The sequence below is a fragment of the Aspergillus pseudotamarii genome, assembly GCF_009193445.1.
Source record: "Aspergillus pseudotamarii strain CBS 117625 unplaced genomic scaffold BDV38scaffold_1, whole genome shotgun sequence".
Taxonomy (NCBI): Eukaryota; Fungi; Ascomycota; class Eurotiomycetes; order Eurotiales; family Aspergillaceae; genus Aspergillus; species Aspergillus pseudotamarii.
The window spans coordinates 336,039-357,519 of record NW_022475015.1 but is presented as its reverse complement, the minus strand read 5'-3'; the positions used below and the strand labels follow the sequence as shown (position 1 = coordinate 357,519).

At 49.9% G+C, this 21,481-nt stretch overlaps 8 protein-coding genes across 8 annotated transcripts; 4 read left to right on the top strand and 4 right to left on the bottom strand.

Moving 5' to 3' along the window:
• Nucleotides 1–1,768: 1,768 nt before the first annotated feature.
• On the bottom strand, nt 1,769–2,415 carry BDV38DRAFT_276715 (uncharacterized protein; the record flags this gene model as incomplete). The annotated part of the gene is made up of 3 exons (XM_032058289.1): nt 1,769–1,904; nt 1,962–2,302; nt 2,362–2,415. The coding sequence occupies 3 exons, from the start codon at nt 2,413–2,415 to the stop codon at nt 1,769–1,771; spliced, it is 531 nt and encodes a 176-aa protein (XP_031919694.1).
• Nucleotides 2,416–2,506: 91 nt separating this feature from the next.
• Nucleotides 2,507–3,785, bottom strand: BDV38DRAFT_1235 (uncharacterized protein). The gene has a single exon (XM_032051149.1). It carries the CDS (start codon nt 3,650–3,652, stop codon nt 2,702–2,704), a length of 951 nt encoding a protein of 316 aa, XP_031919693.1. The 5' UTR covers nt 3,653–3,785; the 3' UTR covers nt 2,507–2,701.
• Nucleotides 3,786–4,319: 534 nt separating this feature from the next.
• On the bottom strand, nt 4,320–5,420 carry BDV38DRAFT_289542 (uncharacterized protein; the record flags this gene model as incomplete). Its single annotated transcript, XM_032061265.1, has 4 exons — nt 4,320–4,371; nt 4,433–5,157; nt 5,200–5,243; nt 5,297–5,420. The coding sequence occupies 4 exons, from the start codon at nt 5,418–5,420 to the stop codon at nt 4,320–4,322; spliced, it is 945 nt and encodes a 314-aa protein (XP_031919692.1).
• Nucleotides 5,421–7,100: 1,680 nt separating this feature from the next.
• On the top strand, nt 7,101–8,319 carry BDV38DRAFT_231773 (aldehyde dehydrogenase family protein). The gene is made up of 2 exons (XM_032052974.1): nt 7,101–7,325; nt 7,382–8,319. The coding sequence occupies exons 1-2, from the start codon at nt 7,182–7,184 to the stop codon at nt 8,279–8,281; spliced, it is 1,044 nt and encodes a 347-aa protein (XP_031919691.1). The 5' UTR covers nt 7,101–7,181; the 3' UTR covers nt 8,282–8,319.
• Nucleotides 8,320–8,740: 421 nt separating this feature from the next.
• Nucleotides 8,741–9,326, top strand: BDV38DRAFT_276711 (MGMT family protein; the record flags this gene model as incomplete). Its single annotated transcript, XM_032058288.1, has 3 exons — nt 8,741–8,855; nt 8,943–9,066; nt 9,155–9,326. The coding sequence occupies 3 exons, from the start codon at nt 8,741–8,743 to the stop codon at nt 9,324–9,326; spliced, it is 411 nt and encodes a 136-aa protein (XP_031919690.1).
• Nucleotides 9,327–9,816: 490 nt separating this feature from the next.
• Nucleotides 9,817–11,789, bottom strand: BDV38DRAFT_266823 (serine/threonine-protein kinase; the record flags this gene model as incomplete). The annotated part of the gene is made up of 5 exons (XM_032056482.1): nt 9,817–10,254; nt 10,331–10,562; nt 10,613–10,700; nt 10,758–11,548; nt 11,629–11,789. The coding sequence occupies 5 exons, from the start codon at nt 11,787–11,789 to the stop codon at nt 9,817–9,819; spliced, it is 1,710 nt and encodes a 569-aa protein (XP_031919689.1).
• A 3,025-nt stretch (nt 11,790–14,814) lies between these two features.
• On the top strand, nt 14,815–17,190 carry BDV38DRAFT_289539 (putative POT peptide transporter; the record flags this gene model as incomplete). Its single annotated transcript, XM_032061264.1, has 13 exons — nt 14,815–14,851; nt 14,912–15,037; nt 15,088–15,143; nt 15,196–15,320; nt 15,370–15,480; nt 15,531–15,720; nt 15,822–15,921; nt 15,969–16,152; nt 16,274–16,365; nt 16,415–16,460; nt 16,514–16,635; nt 16,689–16,744; nt 16,816–17,190. The coding sequence occupies 13 exons, from the start codon at nt 14,815–14,817 to the stop codon at nt 17,188–17,190; spliced, it is 1,620 nt and encodes a 539-aa protein (XP_031919688.1).
• Nucleotides 17,191–17,794: 604 nt separating this feature from the next.
• Nucleotides 17,795–21,207, top strand: BDV38DRAFT_289537 (glycosyltransferase; the record flags this gene model as incomplete). Its single annotated transcript, XM_032061263.1, has 7 exons — nt 17,795–17,921; nt 17,988–18,567; nt 18,620–18,856; nt 18,908–19,672; nt 19,729–20,266; nt 20,328–20,466; nt 20,524–21,207. 7 exons carry the CDS (start codon nt 17,795–17,797, stop codon nt 20,742–20,744), a joined length of 2,607 nt encoding a protein of 868 aa, XP_031919687.1. The 3' UTR covers nt 20,745–21,207.
• Nucleotides 21,208–21,481: the final 274 nt, after the last annotated feature.

The following is a 21,481-nucleotide window of genomic DNA, read 5'->3' as shown; positions in this document are numbered from 1 at the left end:
CAACTCAAAGAGTTTATCATGGCTTTCCGCTTGCAGCAATTGCTATGTCATATGTTTTTGGTTTATCTTCTCTTATTGCTGGTACCGTTGGACAGATGTCGGCGATGCAGCCGTGGTAGAAACTCTAATTCCATCGCAGGATTAAGTGATACTTATTTGGAGATGTGGTTGGTCGCTAAAGAGAAGAGATCACCAGGAGGCTGGGTCGTTCCGTAAAGCCAAGGCCGAGCTTATTTGTGGGCAAACCAGACTCGATATTGGAGCCGTTGTAGCTGGAATCTTTCTCATTCAAGTTCATGTCGACAAACCCACCTTGATTCTCGTTATCATGAACCATCTTCGGATTTGTAGAAGCAGCAGATATAACAGGCAGAAAGATTAAAGTAAGATTCAAACAATCAATGCAGAGAATTACCGTCTTTAAAGAGCACTGGCTCACGACATACTAATGCGACATGGCTTCGGGTTTGGTTATGCCGTCTTGACGTGGCAAACTCATGACGAAGCACCTGGTATACTAATGCACCAGTACTAACAATTACATCACAGCTAGAGTCTCGTACTTTACATAGCGACCGGGAATGTCTCCAGTTGAAAGCGAGGACTGTAGTCACTGGCTCGAAGAGGAACCTTGAAGGACCCGAAGAGATGCAGCGATACGCGCATTACTTTCCGTCATGAGCCACTCAGAGAAGAGGACACCAGATATTGCCCGAAGCAAGGCTGGAAAGTTATAAGTTCTCCATCTATGCTAGAGGGCCTGAGCGCTCGACTCACCCATAGAATCCAGTCCGTTAAAAATATTTTGACAAGGCGCGTAGAGGCCGAGTTAGCAGGTGGGGCGCCATCTGCCTGTATGCGTTACTTTGTATATTTTCTGCTTTCTATAAGCGTCCTGGCTTCCTATGTCTGATTCTATTTGCTCCAACCGATATAACACAGAGGAATCGGACGGCTTGATCGGCTCGTTTACCGACTACGTTCTGTAGCATCTTGAATAGGATCGACTTTAGAAACAAGACCTCATCTTGATGTTTATGCGTTCTTCGGAATTGATGCGTAAATCGTATGGGTTAAAGAAGATCGTACGTTTCAAATTACTAAGATAGAAACAATGGGTAAGATACCGGCGTGCGAAGGAGAAAGTGAATAGCATACAAGATGTGGAAATATGGACAAGAGTAATAGAAAGCATTTACTGGACATTCTCAGTTTCATCGACGCAGGTTTTCATACTCATATAGCATTGGAACACTGGCTCATAAGTATTGTAGACGAGTAAGTTACGCTCCTTGGTTGTCACCTCAAAACACTTCAGTATATTGCCCCGTGAACGCTATCTTCCAATATTCACACTGCATGGCAATATAGCTAGCAGTGTCTCCACCAACTGATCTCGTATCACTTTTGAGGAAGCAATGAACTTCTCCGACACCCGGTACCTTCTAACGACTCATGACCACTTCTCGTGCTCCTTCTTCCTCTTCTTCTTTTTCTATCCCTGTCTCTTCTTGCTCTTGTGCCTGGTCCTGCTCCTGTAACCCAAATTCAGTATGCAGCTCCTCACTTGGCGCTAGCTGCTAAATGGGAAACGGCAATACCAAACACAGGGCCTCAAACGGTAAGCCATTCACCACACCCAGCGCAAGATATCCTCATACACGCTCAGCACCTCCATCTACAAATTCAGGTTTCCCGTAACGACCGCATCACCTCACTTCCCAAACCATACGCATCCCCGTTACTCATCTGCAGCCGTAGATGTTCATTACTCACATGTGCCAACAGAAGCTAGACCCGCGCATTGAACATTAACGTCCGGATAGCAACTGCCAAAATCCAGTCCAAGCTGTCCATAAACGCTCATGTGGCCGTAGCGGTTGCGATATCTCTGGGAGGGGGGCCTGGTTAGGGGTCAGCGTACTAGAAACGACCACGCCTGAGCCGAGGCCGAAAAGAACTTGGGGTCCGCCTTAGTCCCGCACGGGTGGATAATCGTTGAGGGAGAACAGGCCCATGTCGGCAGTGACGTAGATGTAGCCGAGGAAATGAAGGGGCGGTATTTGCCATTCAAGGCAATCAGGATACCGCTTATTATGGCGAAGCGAGCAATGGCTGCGGTAATCGTGAGGAAACGGGACCCGGATTGGGTCGCGCTGAGAATTGGGATGGCTTGGAATTGTACGGGAGGAGTTATCGCACCCAGTAGAGCAGCATATTCTGGATGAAGAAGATCCAGAGAGTACAGAGGAGCGTGGCGCTTGAGAAGAGCCGGAGCGGGGAAGATAGTCCTGAACGAAATCTTGAGGCATGACGAAGGTAAAATAGCACTAGTCCGGCGAGCCCGAGAATCAGAGGTACCAGAATGGCATTATCAGCCAATTCCACTCGCTTGATCTGCTGCCAGACGGTCATCCTGATGCTCGGCGAGGGTGCATAACGCACAGGAAAAGCACGAGGAGCAGTAGAGGTAGATCATGCAGTGACAAGTTGATCTAAAAAAAAAAACCTGCGCCAAGTCAATGCCGTACAAAGCCGCCTCCGAGGGTGAGTCCGATGCACATCCCCAAGGTATGGGCCGTGGGGATATGCGAGTAGAAATTGTCGCAACAATGCGTAGAGTACGGAGGTGGAAGACGTCTGACAGCGGTCGATGAAAAGGGGGTCGTAGGTAGCTGGACTGAGCCGGTTGACGATATCTTCACCGGTCCTGGCGGCAATGCGGTGACGCTACAAGCGCACGTAGACGGAAGCTGAAGCCTTCTATGCTGGAACGATGCGGCTTAGATTGCGTAGTTGTGCGCGTAGCATCGGAGTTGGCAATGGGGCTCAGTCGGCTTAGTTCAATATAAGGGTCCTCCGGCTGCCTTCCTGCGGATTGCTTCGCAATGTAGATCAATTTGTTCAAGACGCCGTATTCAATCTTGAGCTTAATACTGTACACGGTAGCTTTCAGCGTGGTCTGGTAGATGTAGTAGTTCGCACATTCTACTGCGATCAGAGCGATGTCCATCAGAATGCAAACCAGGTTCATCATGAATAACTGTAAGATGATGTTACGGTTGTCTCGATTGGGGTTCAATTTCAACATGCGCGTAGTTTCCCAGATGTAAATACCCGAGATGATCAGTTCTTGGGCGCAGAATCCCGCGACCTGGACTCTCTCCATGATGTTATACGCATGCAGATACTTGTACGACTGCTCGTAATTGGCGGCATATGTCAATACGGTGGTCGGTATATGCAGGAGAAACACATTGGCAATGATCATCCCGCAGACGAATTTTAGCACCCTGGTATTTTGAACGACGAGATGTAGCCTGGAGTAGAGTACGAAGGACTGCCCGGTCACCATGGTCCACCACCCAACCGTGACAAGAGTCAGGGAGACCCAGATTGCTGACGTCAGATCAAAGAATTTCATAAAAAACCCGATCGAGTAGGGGAGGATCCCCGCAGTCGAAATCAGCAAACTCCAAAAGTAGATCCCTTTGTACTGTTTGAAGATGGAGAAGATGAGAACCATTAGCTCAATGGAATTATACCAGGCGATCACCACGAAGGTGGTGATCGTGATGCGAAGACCATCGCTGTTGCCCGTGTAACTGCCCGTCACCCAATTCGACGGGCTGGACGAGCTGCCAGTTGACATGATTATGAGGGAATCAGTCAGGGTGTGGGTGTGGCAGTGGCAGTGAACTGTACAACGTCCATAGTCTGTGTGTGTGGTGTTGAATATAGGGGTGGCCAGATCACGGGTTGCCAACACAGCACGGAAAAGAAAAACAGAAAAGGTGCATGTGAGTTGGAAACGGAGAAATTTTGCGGGGGTAATTTTGCAGATGGCTGCCCTCTTGGGTCTAGTGCCTTTTTACGCGATCAGATAATAGTTGATTCGTATTCGACTAAACATTTTAGTACAACCGTAGCTATACCACATTAACACACAACTGTGCCCATCCATCTTACATGATTTCAAGATGGACCAGGACAGCGGTGTATTGATCTACTTGTTTTTTTGGGCAGCCCACCAAACGGTCCTTTCCAGATAGTTCTTAATTAGGGCTTGTTCGCAATTGAGAGAGCTGCATGATTCGACCCTACACTCCGTATGATTCGGAGTATGCCCGACAATTCGATTTATTAAATGGCGGTAGAAATAGCCGCTGTACGCGGCCAAAAATGGCAGCCCTTGTAACACGTGACCTCTATATATATCAATCCATCTGTCTCCTGCCACGGCCGCATCTGCTACGACCACGCAGCTTGGTACTGGCCCCCCAGAATAGCGGCTTAGTTCATGATTTCCCTGAATTCAGTCATGGACCTTCGCCGAATCTATCAACGATACGTTTCAGGCGTCCATCATGACTACATTGCTTCACCATATCCACCTTCCAAGCATTCCAGTCCGGGTCCCTATCGACTCCACATGCAGGTCCAGATGCCACGGATTAAGAGCAGTGATTCATTCCAGGGAAGATCAACATCAAGACAGAAGAAGAATATTCGCAGCCTCTCATCTTTGCTCATGATCTCAGCTAAGTCAGCTGCTCCCTTCACTTTCAAAAAGCGAGCTAAGGCGTGATCATGGATAGTCAAGGACGACTTTCCATTGTAGGTAACACCCATTTCTGCCGTCACGGGAGACGGTCCAAATGCCTCACTGGCAAGGACTACACGAGGCATTTGCCAATCTATGATTCCAATGATATTGGGCTCGTCATCCACCATCAGCTGGTCTCCCTTATCATCCATGTACTTGATATAGAATTGCTCCGTGGCGGCCGATGAATCAGGGCCCAGGTTTGCCGGAAGAGCCGGGATTTGGGATTTCAGGAATGAAAATACCAGGTAGGCATTCACCGGAAAAGATGTGAAAAGTTGACCAACAGCAATGAGAGCCATGTTTTGCTCCATGAATGAAGTGTAATAATCGCTCACTTTATCAAAGTGCCCTGAAGGACTCTGAACGAGGAATCGTTCACTGGCATTAGCAGAGACTATACGGCTTGGAAGGCGAAGGACCTGGGAGAAGAGATCCTGCCTCTGAAACGGATGACGCTGGATCTCAATCAGAATTTCTGCCAAACCATCCCACACCCTTTTCTTCTCTGTATCATCTGCAAATCGCTTCCCATGCGGTCCCTGCATATTCTACGGTTTGCCCGCCATGTGTTCTATAAGGATATAGCTGACACCCACAATGTTGTTCTTGTCGTTAGCAAGGCCATAACCAAACACTCGAGGAGCCGGCACGTTGGTCGTTTCGAGGAATTTGAGGTGGCGTATTTACTATAAATGAGGTAGTCAGCAAGGGATTGCGAGATGCTGCTACTAATTCGAGATACTCGAAGGAGCCAAACTGAACCATCCCCAGGAAAGCGAATACGAGCATGATAGTCATGAGGGATCCGCATCCCCACGCTGGTGGGTACTCAATCTCGCATTTTCGGCCACCGTTTACTCCTGGGCCACGCTCGAAAACAGCATTTCCGTTACTTTTGGTCCGAATTTCTTTCACTTCAGCATGTACATTGGTTTCAAACTCACCATCTGTGAGGGACTAATGGTTGTTAGGTCCCATACAAGTAGACAGTAAATGCATGGACTGTGCCATGTTTCTGCACGAATGAGACGGCGGACGGCGATGAATTACGCAGAGGTGGCGATCACATCGCTCACAAGCACCAAACCCCCGTACACTCGGTTGTCCGCAGCCCACGGAATCACAAGTACCTATCAAGCATGAGGGCTATTAAGAGTTGGGCCAGTGAACTGCAGTGCGTAAAAAACAACCCAGGTTTAAATAACCTAAGGGGTGTCACACACAATGTAAGGCATTCGTGATAGGTTCGACCACAATGTAATACCAAGCTACAGTCGATTTGAAACAGTGACACAGAGGGGAGCGGTTTTAGCGGTTGAGAGGAAGTGTCAGCAGATCACCTAGCGTGGCTCCTTTGAGATATATCTGTCTTGGCCGTACAATGACTGCCCAAGGCCGCCATATATGATCGAGTAAGACCACAGCGCATGCTCTCAACACGGTTAGTGAGCACCCATTGAACAGAGTCACAGATACATATCTACTAAGGGTGGTCCTAGGGCTGTATAACTAACGGAACTGTTCCATCTGCTGCATCTGTGGCCCTTCAGGTTAGACGTGAAACTTAATATACTATAGTGGGGTGTCTCAGTGGAGCATTAAGAAAGCATCCTTGGCGTTGACCGAAAGATATTTGTTTGGAGTTTTAAGCCCATGATATGACCCCTGTTCATAGGGACAGAAAACCCAGGACTTCTAGGGTTAGATATATGATATTGTCGCAGCGAAATGTTTTGTCACCCGTTAGCCAAGCCGTTTCCACCAAATTAAATTTGGATATACATACCGAATCCACTTGGACCGGGGAGATAACGGATTTTAGTGTCGGATTTAGAGTTAGAGTTAGCTAACCTCCTCGGGATATTTTTTGTTTCCCCCCACTTGTTAGAGAGGCCGGTCTTTCTGTCGAATATAAGATATTCTATTGAGCCGGAAGATCATTCACAATCGTTGGTGCAGAAGGTTCAAGTCTTCCAGTTCTATCGATTGCCTTTCCTCCTTGTTGGTTTAACTCTTGCAAGCCATGGCTTCTGAAACTCCGACCGAAATTGAAACACGTCTTTACATCAATGGCGAGGTTGGTTGACTTAGTTTCGGACCCACGTATGCATGGCTTCATGGTTGATGAGCTTTCTACTCCAGTTTCGCCCTGCTTCGGATGCAGGAACGTTCCCGTTGAAATCACCCACTACCCTAGAAACAGTTGCGTTAGGTGAGTTGTCACGGCTTCTGCCGAGAATTTTAAGACCTAGAGTGGGGCCTTACAAGCATTCGTCATATAGTATCTGAAGCCTCGGTAGAGGATACAAACGACGCCGTTGCAGCAGCTCAAGCGGCGTTCCCAGCATGGTCAAGCCTTTCGCCGCGTGACCGGGGGGCGTACATGTTGAAGCTCGCCGACCTGCTTCTCGAATCGGAAAAAGAGCTAGCACATCTAGAGGCCATCTCCATGGGCCGACCCGTCTCGCAGTACTGGGATGTGAAGGGAGCCGTGGACAAGCTGCAGTATTTCGCATCCGCTGGCTGGAATGGCCAAGGCCAGACGAGCCTGAACACGCCCGGATTCATCAATATGACCCTAAGGCAGCCGTATGGGGTTGTTGCGGCGATTATCCCCTGGAATGTCCCAGTTTATTTCTTCATCAACAAGGTGGCGCCGGCGATCGCTGCGGGAAACACGGTTGTCATCAAGAGTAGCGAAAAGGCGCCTTTGACGGTAAGCTCACTCGCCTTGGTGGAGTTGTCTACTAATCGATTCTAACTTCATCTCAGTCGGCCCGAGTTGCTCATCTGATTCAGCGCGCTGGGTTTCCACCAGGTGTCATCAACGTCCTGTCTGGCCATGGGAATATCTCGGGCTCCGCTCTGGCGCATCATATGGATGTCAGGTTGATCACTTTCACCGGCTCTGGACGCACAGGACGACTCATCCAAAAGGCAGCGGCCAACTCCAACCTGAAGAATGTGATCTTTGAGCTGGGAGGCAAATCCCCTACCGTGATATTCCCCGATGCGGATCTAGAGAAGGCCGCAAAGGAGACAGCATATAGTATCCAATGGAACAGCGGCCAAGTATGCATGGCGAACTCTCGCATCTATGTCCATGCTTCCATCGCCGACCATTTCATCTCCCTGTTCAAGGGGAGCTTTCAGTTCGTGGCGATGGGCGATCCCACAAAGCCCGGCGTAAACCACGGTCCGCAGGCCGATGAAACCCAGTTCAACATCGTGAAACGCTACATTGAACTGGGGAAGCAAGACGGTGAACTCATCCTGGGAGGAAACGAGGTTCAGGGTCACAAAGGTTACTTTATCCCGCCGACCGTCTTCACAAATACGCCGGAGAGCTCTCAGATCATGAAAGACGAGGTATTTGGCCCGGTGACCAACATCAATGTGTTTGAAACGGAGGCCGAGGTTATTAAGATGGTCAACTCCTCTGAGTTTGGCCTCTACGCTGCTGTCTACACGCGGGATGTGAACCGGGCCATGCGCTTTGCGACGTCGATGGAGGCCGGTACCGTGGGGATCAACTGCACGAGCCCGACTGGCGCGTTTGACATGCCCTTTGGAGGATATAAGGCAAGTGGCGTTGGAAGGGAGGGAATTCATCACAGCCTCGACCACTACCTTGAAACAAAAACCGTACATCTGAAGGTTGAGGGACTCTAATTGGTTTTAATATGATATGCGTGATTGTTATGGGGGACGTCGTATACAGTAGTATCAATGTTATGTTGCGTCGTCAGAATATATTAGCTGTATATAAATGCTCCCGGACAACCAATTTACCATTAAATATAGCCCGAGTTGTTCAGCTCTTATATCCTCAAACTCCTACCTGTACAATCTAATAATGACGAAACGATATAAACGCAAATAGTAACATTCACCTAATAAAGACAACTACCTGAAATGTACATCGAAAAGATTCCACCAAGTGTAAACCCCTCTACGGGGAACCCTTAAAGCGGCACTCCCGCACCCAATCCGATCCAACCAATGATCCATAACAATACAAATGGAACCCCCCTTCAACCCAACAAAAATAACTACCCAGTGCAATCCCTCTCCTCCCACCTCAAACTCAATAAAGAAAGAAAGAAAGAAAGAAAGACGTAAAAGAACACAATGCCCCGCACCGACGAAGCCGAACACTGGTTCAACGCCGTCTACTCCGCAGTCCAAGAAATCCCCCCCGGCAAAGTGACGTCCTATGGTCATATTGCTCTGCTCCTTGGGTATCGTAGGTCTAACCTTTCGATATGGATCTAAAATGAGCTCTGTCGTCAACTATGGACGGGGTCTAGAGACAATCACTAAAGATCTATAGCACAACGACCCCGTCAGGTGGGGATTTGTTTGAAACATCTCCCGTCGAGTCCGGAGGAGTACTTTCATTCGGGGAATGTGCCGTGGCAGAGAGTGATTAATTCGAAGGGGATGATTTCGCATCGGTATCTCATCTCTTTGCTTTGTGTCTGGAGAGCGCTTGGGTTTCATAGCATCTCTTTTGTCGGGTTGATGGGTGCTAATGGGAGTTAGGGAACCTGGGAGTGCGGAACGCCAGGCAGAGGCATTAAGAGAGGAGGGAGTGGAAGTCGAGACCGATGCTATGGGGGAGTTTTATGTGGATCTGGCGCGGTTTGGCTGGTTTCCTTCAGAGTTGCCCAGTGAGGAGGGAGAAAGTGAACTGGAGGATCTAGTAGAGGGCTGAAGGAGGTAGTTATGAATGTACGACTGGTTGATACTCCGTCTCAGATATATAAACGCCCATTGCAGAAGCATTGCAAACATTGGGTCGTGGTCGGATATCAACCGACCACGACGTTGTATATCCTCCGTTTTGAAAATGAAACTGCCGTCCCACAATCATCTACCTAAACAGCCGAGGAAACGAATACAGGTCTGACGTCCAAGGGTCTTTTCTGTCTAACGCAAGTCCCCGTTGACCAGCCGACCCGCATATGACAGTCGTCGAGGCAGACATGATATCAAGACTCTATGTAGGTGAAGAGAGATACAAGGAAAGATGGTAGGAGAGAAAGCCAGAACAGAAAAGGGTAACGAAGAGCATGCGCGTCATGTCGAGGAGTCATAAAACATCCAGAGAAACGGCCGAACCAAAATGGATACATCCGCAGGGCCAAGAGAGCCAGCATCGCCACCATTCGAAGAAAAAAGTCATCACATCGTGGTCGTCACGTCTACCGCCGCTTCACCTCGGATGCCCATCCTTCAATCCCTTCGCCTCGACTGCCCGGAAGAATGCCCAGCTCGACGGTATCCATCCCGGCCGTATCCTTCATCCACGCATGCGATGCCATCCCCCCGGCATTGGCGCGTCGTTCGGGCGGGACCTCCAACATGGGCAACAAAAACTCGCTGATTCGCATACTCTCTTCGGCCGAGAAATGGTACTTTTCCCGCAGGACGTCGGGGAGGGCCCAGTGGCGGAGTCGATGGATGTTGCGCAATTCGCCTTTGCGGTTAAAGATCTCTTGCGACCACTTCCCCGACAAGCAAAGCGATTTGGGGAAGGGCCCCAGCAGTTCGATGATCTGCGCAATGTGATCGTCGTCTTTGCCGTATTTCGTGCCCGATTGCGGATCGAAGAGGTAATCCCCCGTGATGAGCTCAAAGACCTAGAGAATGGTGAGCGGAGGACCTCCAGTCGGGGCGGCAACCCAATCGCGCCCGGCGGAATGCCGTCGAACATACCATACACGCCATACTCCATACATCCGTACTGGCCCCCCATTTGGACCCTAGAATGACTTCGGGCGAGCGATATTGTCGGGTTTGGATGTCGTTGGTAAAGTGGTGGCCGACCCAGCAGGCATTCCCCAAATCCGCGATCTTGACCGAGATAATATCGCATTCCGGTTCGTCGGTCGCTTCGTGGGAGGATTTATTCAAGGAGATGCCGGATACTTCGCGTTCGAGGAGGTCCCTAGCGACGGTTAGCTCCAGGCGCGGTCCGCGACGGGGCATCCAGCCTACGCAGTCTTTTCTCGTTGCTTTTGTTTCTCATCTTCCTCCTGAATGCCGAGCATTTCTTTCATGGATGGTTTCTCCGACGGGGCGGTTTCTGCGACGGGTCAGTGGGCGGTCGCAAACAAACGACCCTCGAGGGCTCGATACATACCCGACTCCTCGTTGATCATCTGACTCAGACTGCTCTGCGAATGGTGCGAGCTGTGTTTGAAATCAAAGGTGGTGTTCAGTGGACTGGGCAACGGTTGACTCCCCGTGATGAGGGTCCGGCGCCGCCGGCGGCCATTGCGGTTATCCTCTTTGTGGTCCGTCTTCTGCTCCTCCTTCACATAGGTCTTCACAATCTGTTCCACATCGCCGATCTCGATCAAGACGTTCTCCGGCTTCAGATCGGTGTGGATGATCCCGCATTCGCGGTGGAGATAGTCCAGCCCGAGGAGGACCTGTTTCGTAATCTGTTTTACTAGCGGCATGGGGATGCCGCGGTGGTTCCATCGCTTAATCAAACCGAGTAGATTCTCACCCAATACCTCAAAGACCATACAGACGTGGACGCCGTTGGGCCCTTTGTGTTCGAAGGAGTCCAGCAGACTGACGACATGCTTGCGACCCGGGTGCGACGGCTTGGCTTGTACAATGCGGTTCAGGAGCTTGATCTCGTCGATGGCGGTTTCGGTGTAGTGAGCGGCGGACCGCACGACTTTGAGGGCGACGTGTTTCCCGGTGGTGGTATCGCGGGACAACCAGACGGTGGAGAAATGACCCCAGCCCAACTTGCGCACGACGACATAGCGACCGTTGTTATACGTTTCGCCGACGGTGACCGGGTGATAACCGCCCTTGCAATAGTCTTCTGAATCTTCCTCCTCGGCGGTCGTCTCGATCTCATCCACGGAGGAGGTGGACGGGGATCGCGATTGCGGTACGGCGAGCGAGGGAGCCCTACCGAAGGGAAATCGATCGAGTCAACAAGACGGCATCACACTAGAAAATCGCAACAGGGAGGAAAAACAAAAGCATACCCCTCTGTAGTAGCATCAGCGGCTGTTTCATTCGTGACAATGGGCTTCAAATCGGTTCCTTTTCTGCGCTTCTTACCGCCATTGCCATTGGCGGCCGGTCCGGCCACACCGGCCATCTGCTTTCCTTTATTCAGCACAGCCTTGAGATCAACCCCGTCCATAATTCCGATTGCGATCACGGAGGGTAAATCAGTTCGAATGGAGAGATGTTTGGCGCCGACGGGCGATGAGGCGAATGGGCGAAGAGAAAGTTGATCCGGTCCAGTTGGAGGTGGCGGGCGCAAAACCGTTCAAGACGATGTGGCGGGGGGGGGAGAAAGACGAATAAGTTGGGGGAAGTGGAGGATGTCCCACGGGAAGTAGCCCCAAGTAACTCGAAAAAAAAAAAAAAAAGAAAAAGAAAAAAGAAACGGAGAAATAGGTGAGGGGCGAGGGGAGAGAAGAGAAAGCGGAGAGGAAAACGACGAAGGGAAAGAGAAGCGTGTTTCGTTGGACGTTGAAGTTGTTGTTGTTGTTGTTCGGAGAGGGGCTCGAATCTTTTTCGACGGTTACGTTGACAATACCTGTGGTTAGTTTACCCTCACGTACAGTAAAGTAAAGTACAAAGATAGATCACAAATTCAACAATCTCACAAAGATCGGTCTAGAACGAAAGGGGAAATATTAATCATCAGACGAGAAAAAAAGCAGATGGGGAATATATGTGAATCAAGAGAATTTGAAGCAGTGTCCATGCGTGACAAGCATTCAGGACACTTTCTATATCAAAAGAATTTGTCCCCCAAGAAAAAAAAAAAAGGTTGGCCGTCAAATGGAACCCAATCGGTTTATGACGCAAACGACCTGTTTGCGAGGATGCCCGAATTCCCCCGACCTGATACTCGTCGTGGTGGATGGGGGAAAAGTTCGTAGGAAAGGGCAGAGGAGAACTTCAGACCATACCGATCGTGAAGAATTCAATCGAATGAATTTGTCAAGCGATCGTAAATCATCTTGGGTTGGGGAATGTGAGGTCCGCAAACAGAAATAGTAAGGAGGATAAGCATGGACGGACTATCCGGAGTACAGACAAGGGACAGAATCCCCGGTGGATACTCAGTTATACCGACTGAAACATTAATATCCAGATGATGTCAAGATCATATAAGATCAGGTCCTGTCATCCGTCCACCCCCCCCCCCCCCCCCACGGATCCCCATGGTCCCTACGTCGTCGCCTCGGACTCCCAAGGAACGTTGATATACATTTCCTCTACAAGACTCGGAACGTTGTCGATGACGGTAGAACTCCCGATTGCAAGATGGGTCCAGATGATTGACATAGTATGAATGAACTCTGATCGTTCATACCCTGTCACGCACTCACCCTTCATGTAGGGGTCTAGATTTCCACAGCAGCCCTTCAATATAATCGCTTCCTTACGATCAGGGACCCCCCCCCAAGTGGTTTAGTCGCCCACGCCAGTTGAGGGCTAGAGGGCACCAGTGACAGTGCCGCATTAGGCAGTCGGGGGCCACTCCAGCCGTCCGATCGGACAATGATCGGATCTATCATTTTCCGCCCATGGTCACAAGAATCGTGCACGTGATGAATCATGGATATATCACGTGCGATTCGTGCAGCGGATATTGTGGCCTGGGGCATCTCCGCGTCACGAGTATAGTATCGGGCATCGAAAAGAGGTGCGGTGATGCCACACTTGTCGCGTGGAATGCTCCAACATCCCAATCGGTTAAGATCGCCACCGTTAGGCTCGTCATGGACCCAACAGTGAGCATCTTCGGTCCAAGAGAGCGGATAGGAGCTACGGCGAGCTATCATGATGATCGGACGAACCAGTCGGTTTTGGTTGGGAAGTTCTCTCGTCTCTCTGCTGTGTGGCTCTCCAATGCAGCCAGAATCAAGACCAGGATATAACAATGCTGTCCCACCAAGCTCACAGTCGGAAAACAAACGGAGATATCCCTGATTGAAATGATCGCCGCGCCGTGGTATGCTGCCCAGGGATTGCGCATGCCAAGTGATAGTGTTACATATAGAGACAATCGCTCCCCAATTCTACCCCACAAGTTGCTTCGAGGGTCTTTCCAAATGTGAGGGCGATCATCTCTGAAGAGAGGTGGCATCCGAACCACAAGGTATGTTGAGGTCGGTAAAGGTATATCATAGTAGGTTCCGGTCGCACATATGGAGTGAGGCATCCCATCCGGGCCCCGTGTCTTGCGATAACTTCAGCCGCAGAACGAGTGCTCGACGAAATCCTGTTATTGGATACGGGATGAGACATTGGTATTCTTGCGCAATGGTCCACAAGAATAACGTTATATACGGTGTGGTGAAGGGGAGAAATTCCGTTTCGCATCTCGCCAGGGAATGTTGGTTAGAAATGCCACGTAAACCTACCATGTGAGAGACGGTATCGACGTTGACGTCCTGTGTAGGATCCAGTATTGCTTGACGGCCGGTACTGGATCGGATTATTGTGTGTCAAGCTCAGGGCATCCGAAAATTTCGGTTCCCCAGAGCGAAGCTGTTGCCTTGTGGAGCACGATGAATGTGCCCTTGCAGTCAAGGTCTTCCGGAGATTGAACGGCCCAATTGGGAGAGGCACTGTTGAAAGGAACAGCTTCGAGTGCCCACATTCCCGCCGCTACAGCTCCCTGCGTAGGGATACACCCCGGCCTCTGATAGAAACTACCCATCGCGTGACATCACAGTAGCCAAAGGCGTGGTGATCGCCATCCGACTTGCTGGTATTCCTGAAGGAACACTTTTCTATACGGCTACAGAATCTGGGCCATCCCACTCCATCGGCCATAATATGTATAGGACCCTTGCAGTATGATCGGCCGGTGTAAGCGTCACATACCAACTACCGATTATGTCGACAGTTCTTGCAAATTGCGCCAAAGACATGCAGACCGTGAATTGCTGCAACAAGAGTGGTAATGGCGTGATGTCCTGGACAGAGGCCATACCTTGCGTCCCTATCAGACGATGTATCTGTCCACGCATATACATTCCAGTGGTTGTAAAGTAGGATCCACCCACTATAGGTAAAATAGCGGAGAATCCCACACCGTGTCCGTGTGTCTGTTTGCTTTAAATATCTCCACGGGCACTCAGTTGAGCTATACTTGGAAATGGAGGAGGAGCAGGGGACTTTGTCACGGATTTTGAACCATCATGGAGTCCAGATCCTGGGAAAGCTTGTCAAATGAAAGTCAAGCCTCGTCCGGGCAAACGCTGTTAAGCGACGATCCTCAGCCTGGGACGTGGGCAGAGCCAAAGGAGGGGGAGCGCTCCGATCTGCGACTCGTCCGCGATGACATCTCTCTCGATATATTTCTCGTGGCCGTTGCAGAGCTGTCCGAGAGATTTACCTATCGGGCGGTAACAGCACCAATACGTATGATAGATCCACCGACTTTGTATCGGGCCTACTGACATGGATGCCAGAGAATTACATTCAGAATGCACGGGACGATCCGTTGCACCCGGGGGCCCTGGGAATGGTGCGCCTGACAGCTATGAAAACGAACCTGACATTCGCTAACGACAGATTAGGGCCAGACAGTAGCGACCAGTATTAACTATGTTTTTGTGGGGTGGTGCTACCTATCTCCGGTTCTAATGGGTATCATAGCAGATAGCTTTCTGGGTCGCTACAAAACCATCGTTCTGGGAACGGGGTATGTTAGTTCGGGTACAGCGTAAGCCATATATTGACAGTCTTTGTAGGCTATCTGCATGCGGTGTATTGATCTTGTTTGCTACATCTCTCCCAGGGAGCCTGGAGCATGGAGCTGGTCTCCCCGGACTCATGGCCGCGTTGGTTTTGCTCGGACTGGGGTAAGCTTGATGGAGCTCCGGACATGAAAAATATCACTGAGTACTTATAGGACTGGTGCGATCAAGAGCAATGTCGCACCACTGATTGCGGAGCAGTATCACTCTATCGGGGCACGGGTGAAGACCTTGCCAGATGGTGAACAGGTTCTGGTAGATCCAAACGTTACGATTCAGGCAATATATGCCCGATATTACTGGTCAGTTGCCTTTCCCATTGTCTCCTTTTCGCCCACCCTGACAGTGATCATAGGGTTATCAATTTGGGTGCACTATCGGTTATACCGGTCTCTGTAAGTCGCTATTCCCCCACCCGCATTGGACGACCGTTGACACACCCCTAGTGGTTAGAGCTTAAAGTAGACTTCTGGGCCGCCTTTATGCTACCGTTATGCTTTTGGGCCTTGGCAATCGTAGCGCTTCTTGCTGGTCGCACGCGTTATAGTAAGGATGTCTATGAATTTGCCCCCTTCGATCGCTAACTGTGATAGTTGTGCGTCCGCCGAACGGATCAGCTATTACTAAGGCCATGCGAGTCCTATGGATTGGCATCAAAAGCGGAGGCAGTCTCGAGGCAGCTCGGCCTTCGTCTCTGGAAAAGGCTGGTATCCCCGTGCAATGGGATGATGTGTTCGTGGATGAACTTAAACGTGCCCTGGTGGCATGTCGTGTATTGTAAGTATTCCGGGATGAGAGGTAAGAGGTATGTATGTGTTGCTCACAGATGATTTAGTTTGATATTGTATGTGCTTTAGTATCTGACATACCAAGCAACGAAGAGAGCTAACTTGAGCAGCCCTTTGTATTGGATTTGTAACGGGCAGGCAAGTTCGAATCTTGTCAGTCAAGGTGCCTCAATGAACACTCATGGCATACCGAATGATATGAGTATGTGTAACCGCTTGTACTGATGTATGGATGACTGACTCATAGGCAGTGGGATGTCTTAATCCGATCACGATACTCGTTGCAGTACCGTTGTTGTATGTTCAATATTTTATGACATCCGTATGGAAGATACTGACAAGGATATCAGTGAGCGCTTTATTTACCCAACGTTGCATCGCTTTCATATCAAGTTCAAACCCATTAGCCGGATCACGACAGGCTTTCTCTTGGCGTCCTGCGCGATGGCTTTAGCCGCCGGTCTCCAGGAACGTATGTAGACAATTTGTTGTCCTGATTTGCCTGTTTCCACTAACCGTAGGCAGTGATCTACGAGACCTCCCCATGCCAAAGGAACCCGACGGCCGACAGGTGCAAAGGAGTATCTCCAGCTCGAAAGGTGGGGTTCTCCAATCTTACGATACGAAATACGCCTCTAACAAGCTTAACCAGATCAGCCTACTCTTGCAAATACCCGTTTACTGTCTGATGGGTCTATCGGAGCTGTTGGCAATGCTGTCCGGGATGGAGTACGCCTACACGAAAGCGCCAAAGTCCATGCGTAGCATCATCATGTCCCTTTTTCTTTTGGCCGGGGCTTTCGGTTCCTCTATTGGTGTCTCCCTTTCGCCAACATCTGTCGACCCCAAGGTTCTGATAGAATACGTATCACTCAGTGCCACCATGCTAGTGGCTGCTATCACCTTCTTTCTGTGCTTCCGAAAATACAATAGGATGGAGGAGAGTATGAACAAGCTGCTGGATGCAGATTGCCCGAGAAGGCGTTCATGGGACACAGATGACACACCTCGGCTGGAGAGGCAGTGATCTTGTCATGTATATATTTCTTAATGTATGCTTCAATGTTTGCGTCGTGCATTGTCTTCCTAGATACTTCTATGTCTCAATGTTTACGAATACAATCCGGATTGACTATCATGGAGGCAATCGACTACCAACTCTATAGTCTTGATCCATAACCCCAACAATCTCTATATTGCACAGATGATATGATAATCCAATTCTTCTGCGTGCTACATGAGAATTACTAATCTGTGGAAGTCGGGTCTGGTTCCGAAGTCCGCGCCCATGGATCGGCATCCCGAGTTCTTGATGTGCAAAAAGCTAATGTTGCTGTTACGTTGTAGACAGGGTTCGCCTGCTACGCCAATATCCTGCTTAAATAATGCTTTGTCAAGAGTGACTCTTTCATTTGCTTAGGATCCACTGGCTTGCTGAAGTTCTGCAGAGAGGCAAAATGCGAGACGCTGCAACCAGGTATACATATGTTCCTATATTTTACACAATGACAAAACAAATCACTCCAATGGTCTCGACCAGTCTGGCTGCTACGTCATGAGACAACCTTATCTTCGCCACAGTGCAAACCAAGCTTTATTAAAGATCAAAACGGGCGTGTAAGGTTGCTTCGATGAACGATCCAACCGCTAAAATGGCGAACGGTGCGGCGCCGAATATTCCACTAGCTCTGGCTCCGGGGTCTAAGGGTCCCGAGCACCTCATTACTGATGGTTTTGACGCGGAGGCACAGGTAACAGGTCTGTTATTGGTTATTAGTACCCATACGTTCTGCCGCGAGTGGGTCTAACTTGTCGTTTCCACAGACGATGGTCGCGTGGATATTGCGGTTAACGACGACGATCCGCAGGTAGCTAGCCTGTTGGATGCTCTCCAGCGACAGACCACCCGTCGCCCATCGCAGATACGAAATGACGGGGCTCAATTTCCAGTACGGCTAAACGTGGTCATTCATGTCGTGGGATCCCGTGGCGATGTGCAACCATTTATCGCCTTGGGCCGAGCAATGAAAAGCCATGGACACCGCGTTAGACTCGCGACACATTTGGTGTTCCGAGATTTTGTGAAGAACAATGGATTGGAATTCTTCAATATCGGGGGCGACCCGGCTGAACTCATGTCGTTCATGGTGAAGAATGACAAGCTGATCCCAAAGATGGAGACCCTTGTCCAAGGGGCGATCGGCAAACGCCGTAAAGATATTAGGCTCATGCTCGGCGGGTGTTGGAGATCTTGTATTGAAGCTGGCGAAGGTATCGATTTGACCAGTGACGACCCGATAACTGCGGCGCCATTTGTGGCCGATGCTATCGTCGCGAACCCGCCCAGCTTCGCCCATATCCACTGTGCAGAGAAGATGGGTGTACCATTACACTTGATGTTTACGTGAGTCTCCTTCTGGATGGGCCTCTCGAGTTTCAGCTGCTGATGGCTTTAGAATGCCATGGTCCCCAACTCAAGCGTTTTCGCACCCGTTAGCAAATGTCCGGGTTCGCGATACCAAGCCGTCCGTGGCGAATTTCGCATCTTACGCCCTGATGGAGATGGTGATCTGGCAAGGTGTGGGCGACCTCATTAATGCGTTTCGTCGCTTCGAGCTGGGATTGGAGCAGTTGGATGTTATGCGCGCACCGAGTCTGATCCCTCGACTGCGTGTTCCCTTCACTTATATGTGGTTCGTATACTGTCCTTGTACATGAATACATCCAATAAATGAGTGTCATAGGTCCCCTTCACTCCTGCCAAAGCCGGATGATTGGCAAGAGCATATCGACGTAACAGGCTTTAACTTCCTGTCTGCCAACGCTGACTACGTACCTCCATCCGATCTGGTTGAGTTCTTGGACGGAGGCCCCCCGCCACTCTACATTGGATTTGGCTCGATCGTGGTTGATGACCCCGATGCTCTCACGAAGACGATCCTAGATGCAGTTGAAATGACCGGCCAACGAGCACTAATCTCCAAGGGATGGGGTGGTCTCGGAGCCGAAAAGATAAACCGCCCGGATATCTTCTTCCTCGGAAACTGTCCGCACGACTGGCTTTTTAAACGGGTTTCCTGTGTCATCCACCACGGAGGCGCAGGCACCACCGCTGCAGGCCTCGCTCTAGGCCGACCCACTACTATTGTGCCCTTCTTCGGAGATCAGCCCTTCTGGGGTGCTTTAATCGCGTTTAACGGAGCAGGGCCTTCGCCTATCCCTTACAAAAAGCTCACTGCCGATCGTTTGGCCGATGCGATCCACTTCTGTTTGAAGGCTTCTACTATTGACAAAGCACACGAACTTAGCGAGAAAATGCGCTCGGAGAATGGCGCCCGCGATAGCCTACACAGCTTTCATAGCCAACTCGACCTTCGCCGCATTCAATGCACGTTGTGTCCTGATCGTCCGGCTGTCTGGCGTGTTAGACGAACGAAGATATTACTTAGTACATTTGCGGCTACTGTTCTGGTCCAGGAGAAGAAGCTCAACCCTAAAGATGTGAAATTGTATGCCATACCATTCTTGTAAGAAGCATTCCCGTGTACTAATATGCTTTGAACAGGTATCGTGGAAAGCGCTACGACATGGATCACCGCTGCGCAGGGGCGGACACCTTCACCGGTGCCATAAGTAATTTCCTTACTGGGCTTGTCGACATGCCGGTCAACGCGGTCCAGAATATCTCGCGTCCAGCTGCCGATCGCTTTGCGGAAAACTATAACCTACCATCCTGTGAGGCGCGCAAAGCGATGCTAACGCCGGCGGCCACCATCGCAACCCCGAGTGCAACCTCGCAAAAGGATCCTGTACCAACTAATGACGACGCGAAATCGATGTCTAGTTTGTCATCCGCGTCGACCTCCATGTCACAGGAAGGCACGCCGTCAATGGTTATCAAACGGAATCCCTTGCAAAACATAGCGGTGAACACCAGTTATCTGGGTCGCAGGGTGCTGAACTGGGTGGTTGAAGTGCCCATGGGAGTCACTTTGTTGTTCTCTCAGTTCACACATAATGTCCCACGGTGCTACAATGATCGAACTGTGCGCGAGCTACCTGAGGTGACCGGGGTTCGGTCTGGATTTGTTGCGGCCGGAAAGGTAATGTTTTCGCGAGATTTTGTAAGCCATCGAATATGGCTCGTCATGCTAATTGACCTAGGAATTCGGATACAGTTGGTATGACGGGATCACTGGCGTAGTAACGCAACCCAGCCACGGCTGGAAAGATGGTGGATTCGGTGGAATGACAAAAGGTGTTGGTAAAGGTCTGGGGGGTTTGATCCTGAAACCTCAAGCCGGTAAGATTTGTACTCGCGTCTGACATTATTTTAATCGGATCATAATCGATTCTGTAGGTATCTGGGGCTTGATCGGCTATCCCCTGAATGGTGTACATCGAGCCATTGAACACTCATATGGGGCTGACCGAGAGGGTTACATTGTCCGATCGCGCATCAGACAGGGAGTTGCAGAATCTAAGGCCGCGTCGCAGGAGGAGAGGATGGCTGTGCTAGAGAAATGGAGTACTTACGAGAAAGGAGTTCGAATAAAGCATGAGAAGAAGGCTCGCGCATGATTTTAGTTCGTTCCCCATGTATATCTATTTCAAGAGCACCTAACAAGTATCTACTTTCTATGTACGTGTACAAAATATGATTCACCAAATTGAAGTAATATTATATGCTGCTAATACGCTAACCCGAATCTATTGAGGAAATCCCAGGGAAAGTTCTGCCCTATATCCAGGCTTCCTTTGAAAACGTCCATCCCTGCCGGCCGTTCCTTCACAGAGCTACATTTGATCCGAATCATGAACCAACATTCCTCCTGTAATCAGTCATGATGATGGGAATATGGGTAACTTGACGGTTGACAGCGAGGTTGCTACAATCTGATCATGCAGAGCTCGATTGGATCGGAGCTATATGGCTATACGTCATTTCGGGACCTAAATTCAACTATCGGAGGCCGGTATCTTTAGGGTTGCCGGATAGTCTTCGCTCCGAGATGAGCATCACCCTTCCTGCATTGCGCCAGATATAAGCAGTGTATTGGGTATGATTGCAGTGATATTACATTTTTGTCAGTGCCATCACAACTCTATTAGGTTGACAGAAAGGGTATGATCATCAACGGCAGAGAGATTCGGCAGTGGTAATGTCCGAGTTGCTATAAAAACAAGATTCAGGCTAATCGGAGAAATGCAGGATAATAAATGTGGATCCCAACCCCAAAGATTCTCCGCGTCCCCCGCATTTCCATCTGGGATACTTAATGCTTGTTTGTTTGCTCAAGCTTAAACTCCTATGGAAC

What these genes read in the sequence shown, in the direction of transcription:
- BDV38DRAFT_1235 (XM_032051149.1), bottom strand. Translation starts at nt 3,652, where the DNA reads ATGTCAACTGGCAGCTCGTCCAGCCCGTCGAATTGGGTGACGGGCAGT.
- BDV38DRAFT_231773 (XM_032052974.1), top strand. Translation starts at nt 7,182, where the DNA reads ATGACCCTAAGGCAGCCGTATGGGGTTGTTGCGGCGATTATCCCCTGG. An exon ending in GCGAAAAGGCGCCTTTGACG is followed by an intron (nt 7,326 to 7,381) that starts GTAAGCTCACTC and finishes ACTTCATCTCAG; the next exon opens with TCGGCCCGAGTTGCTCATCT.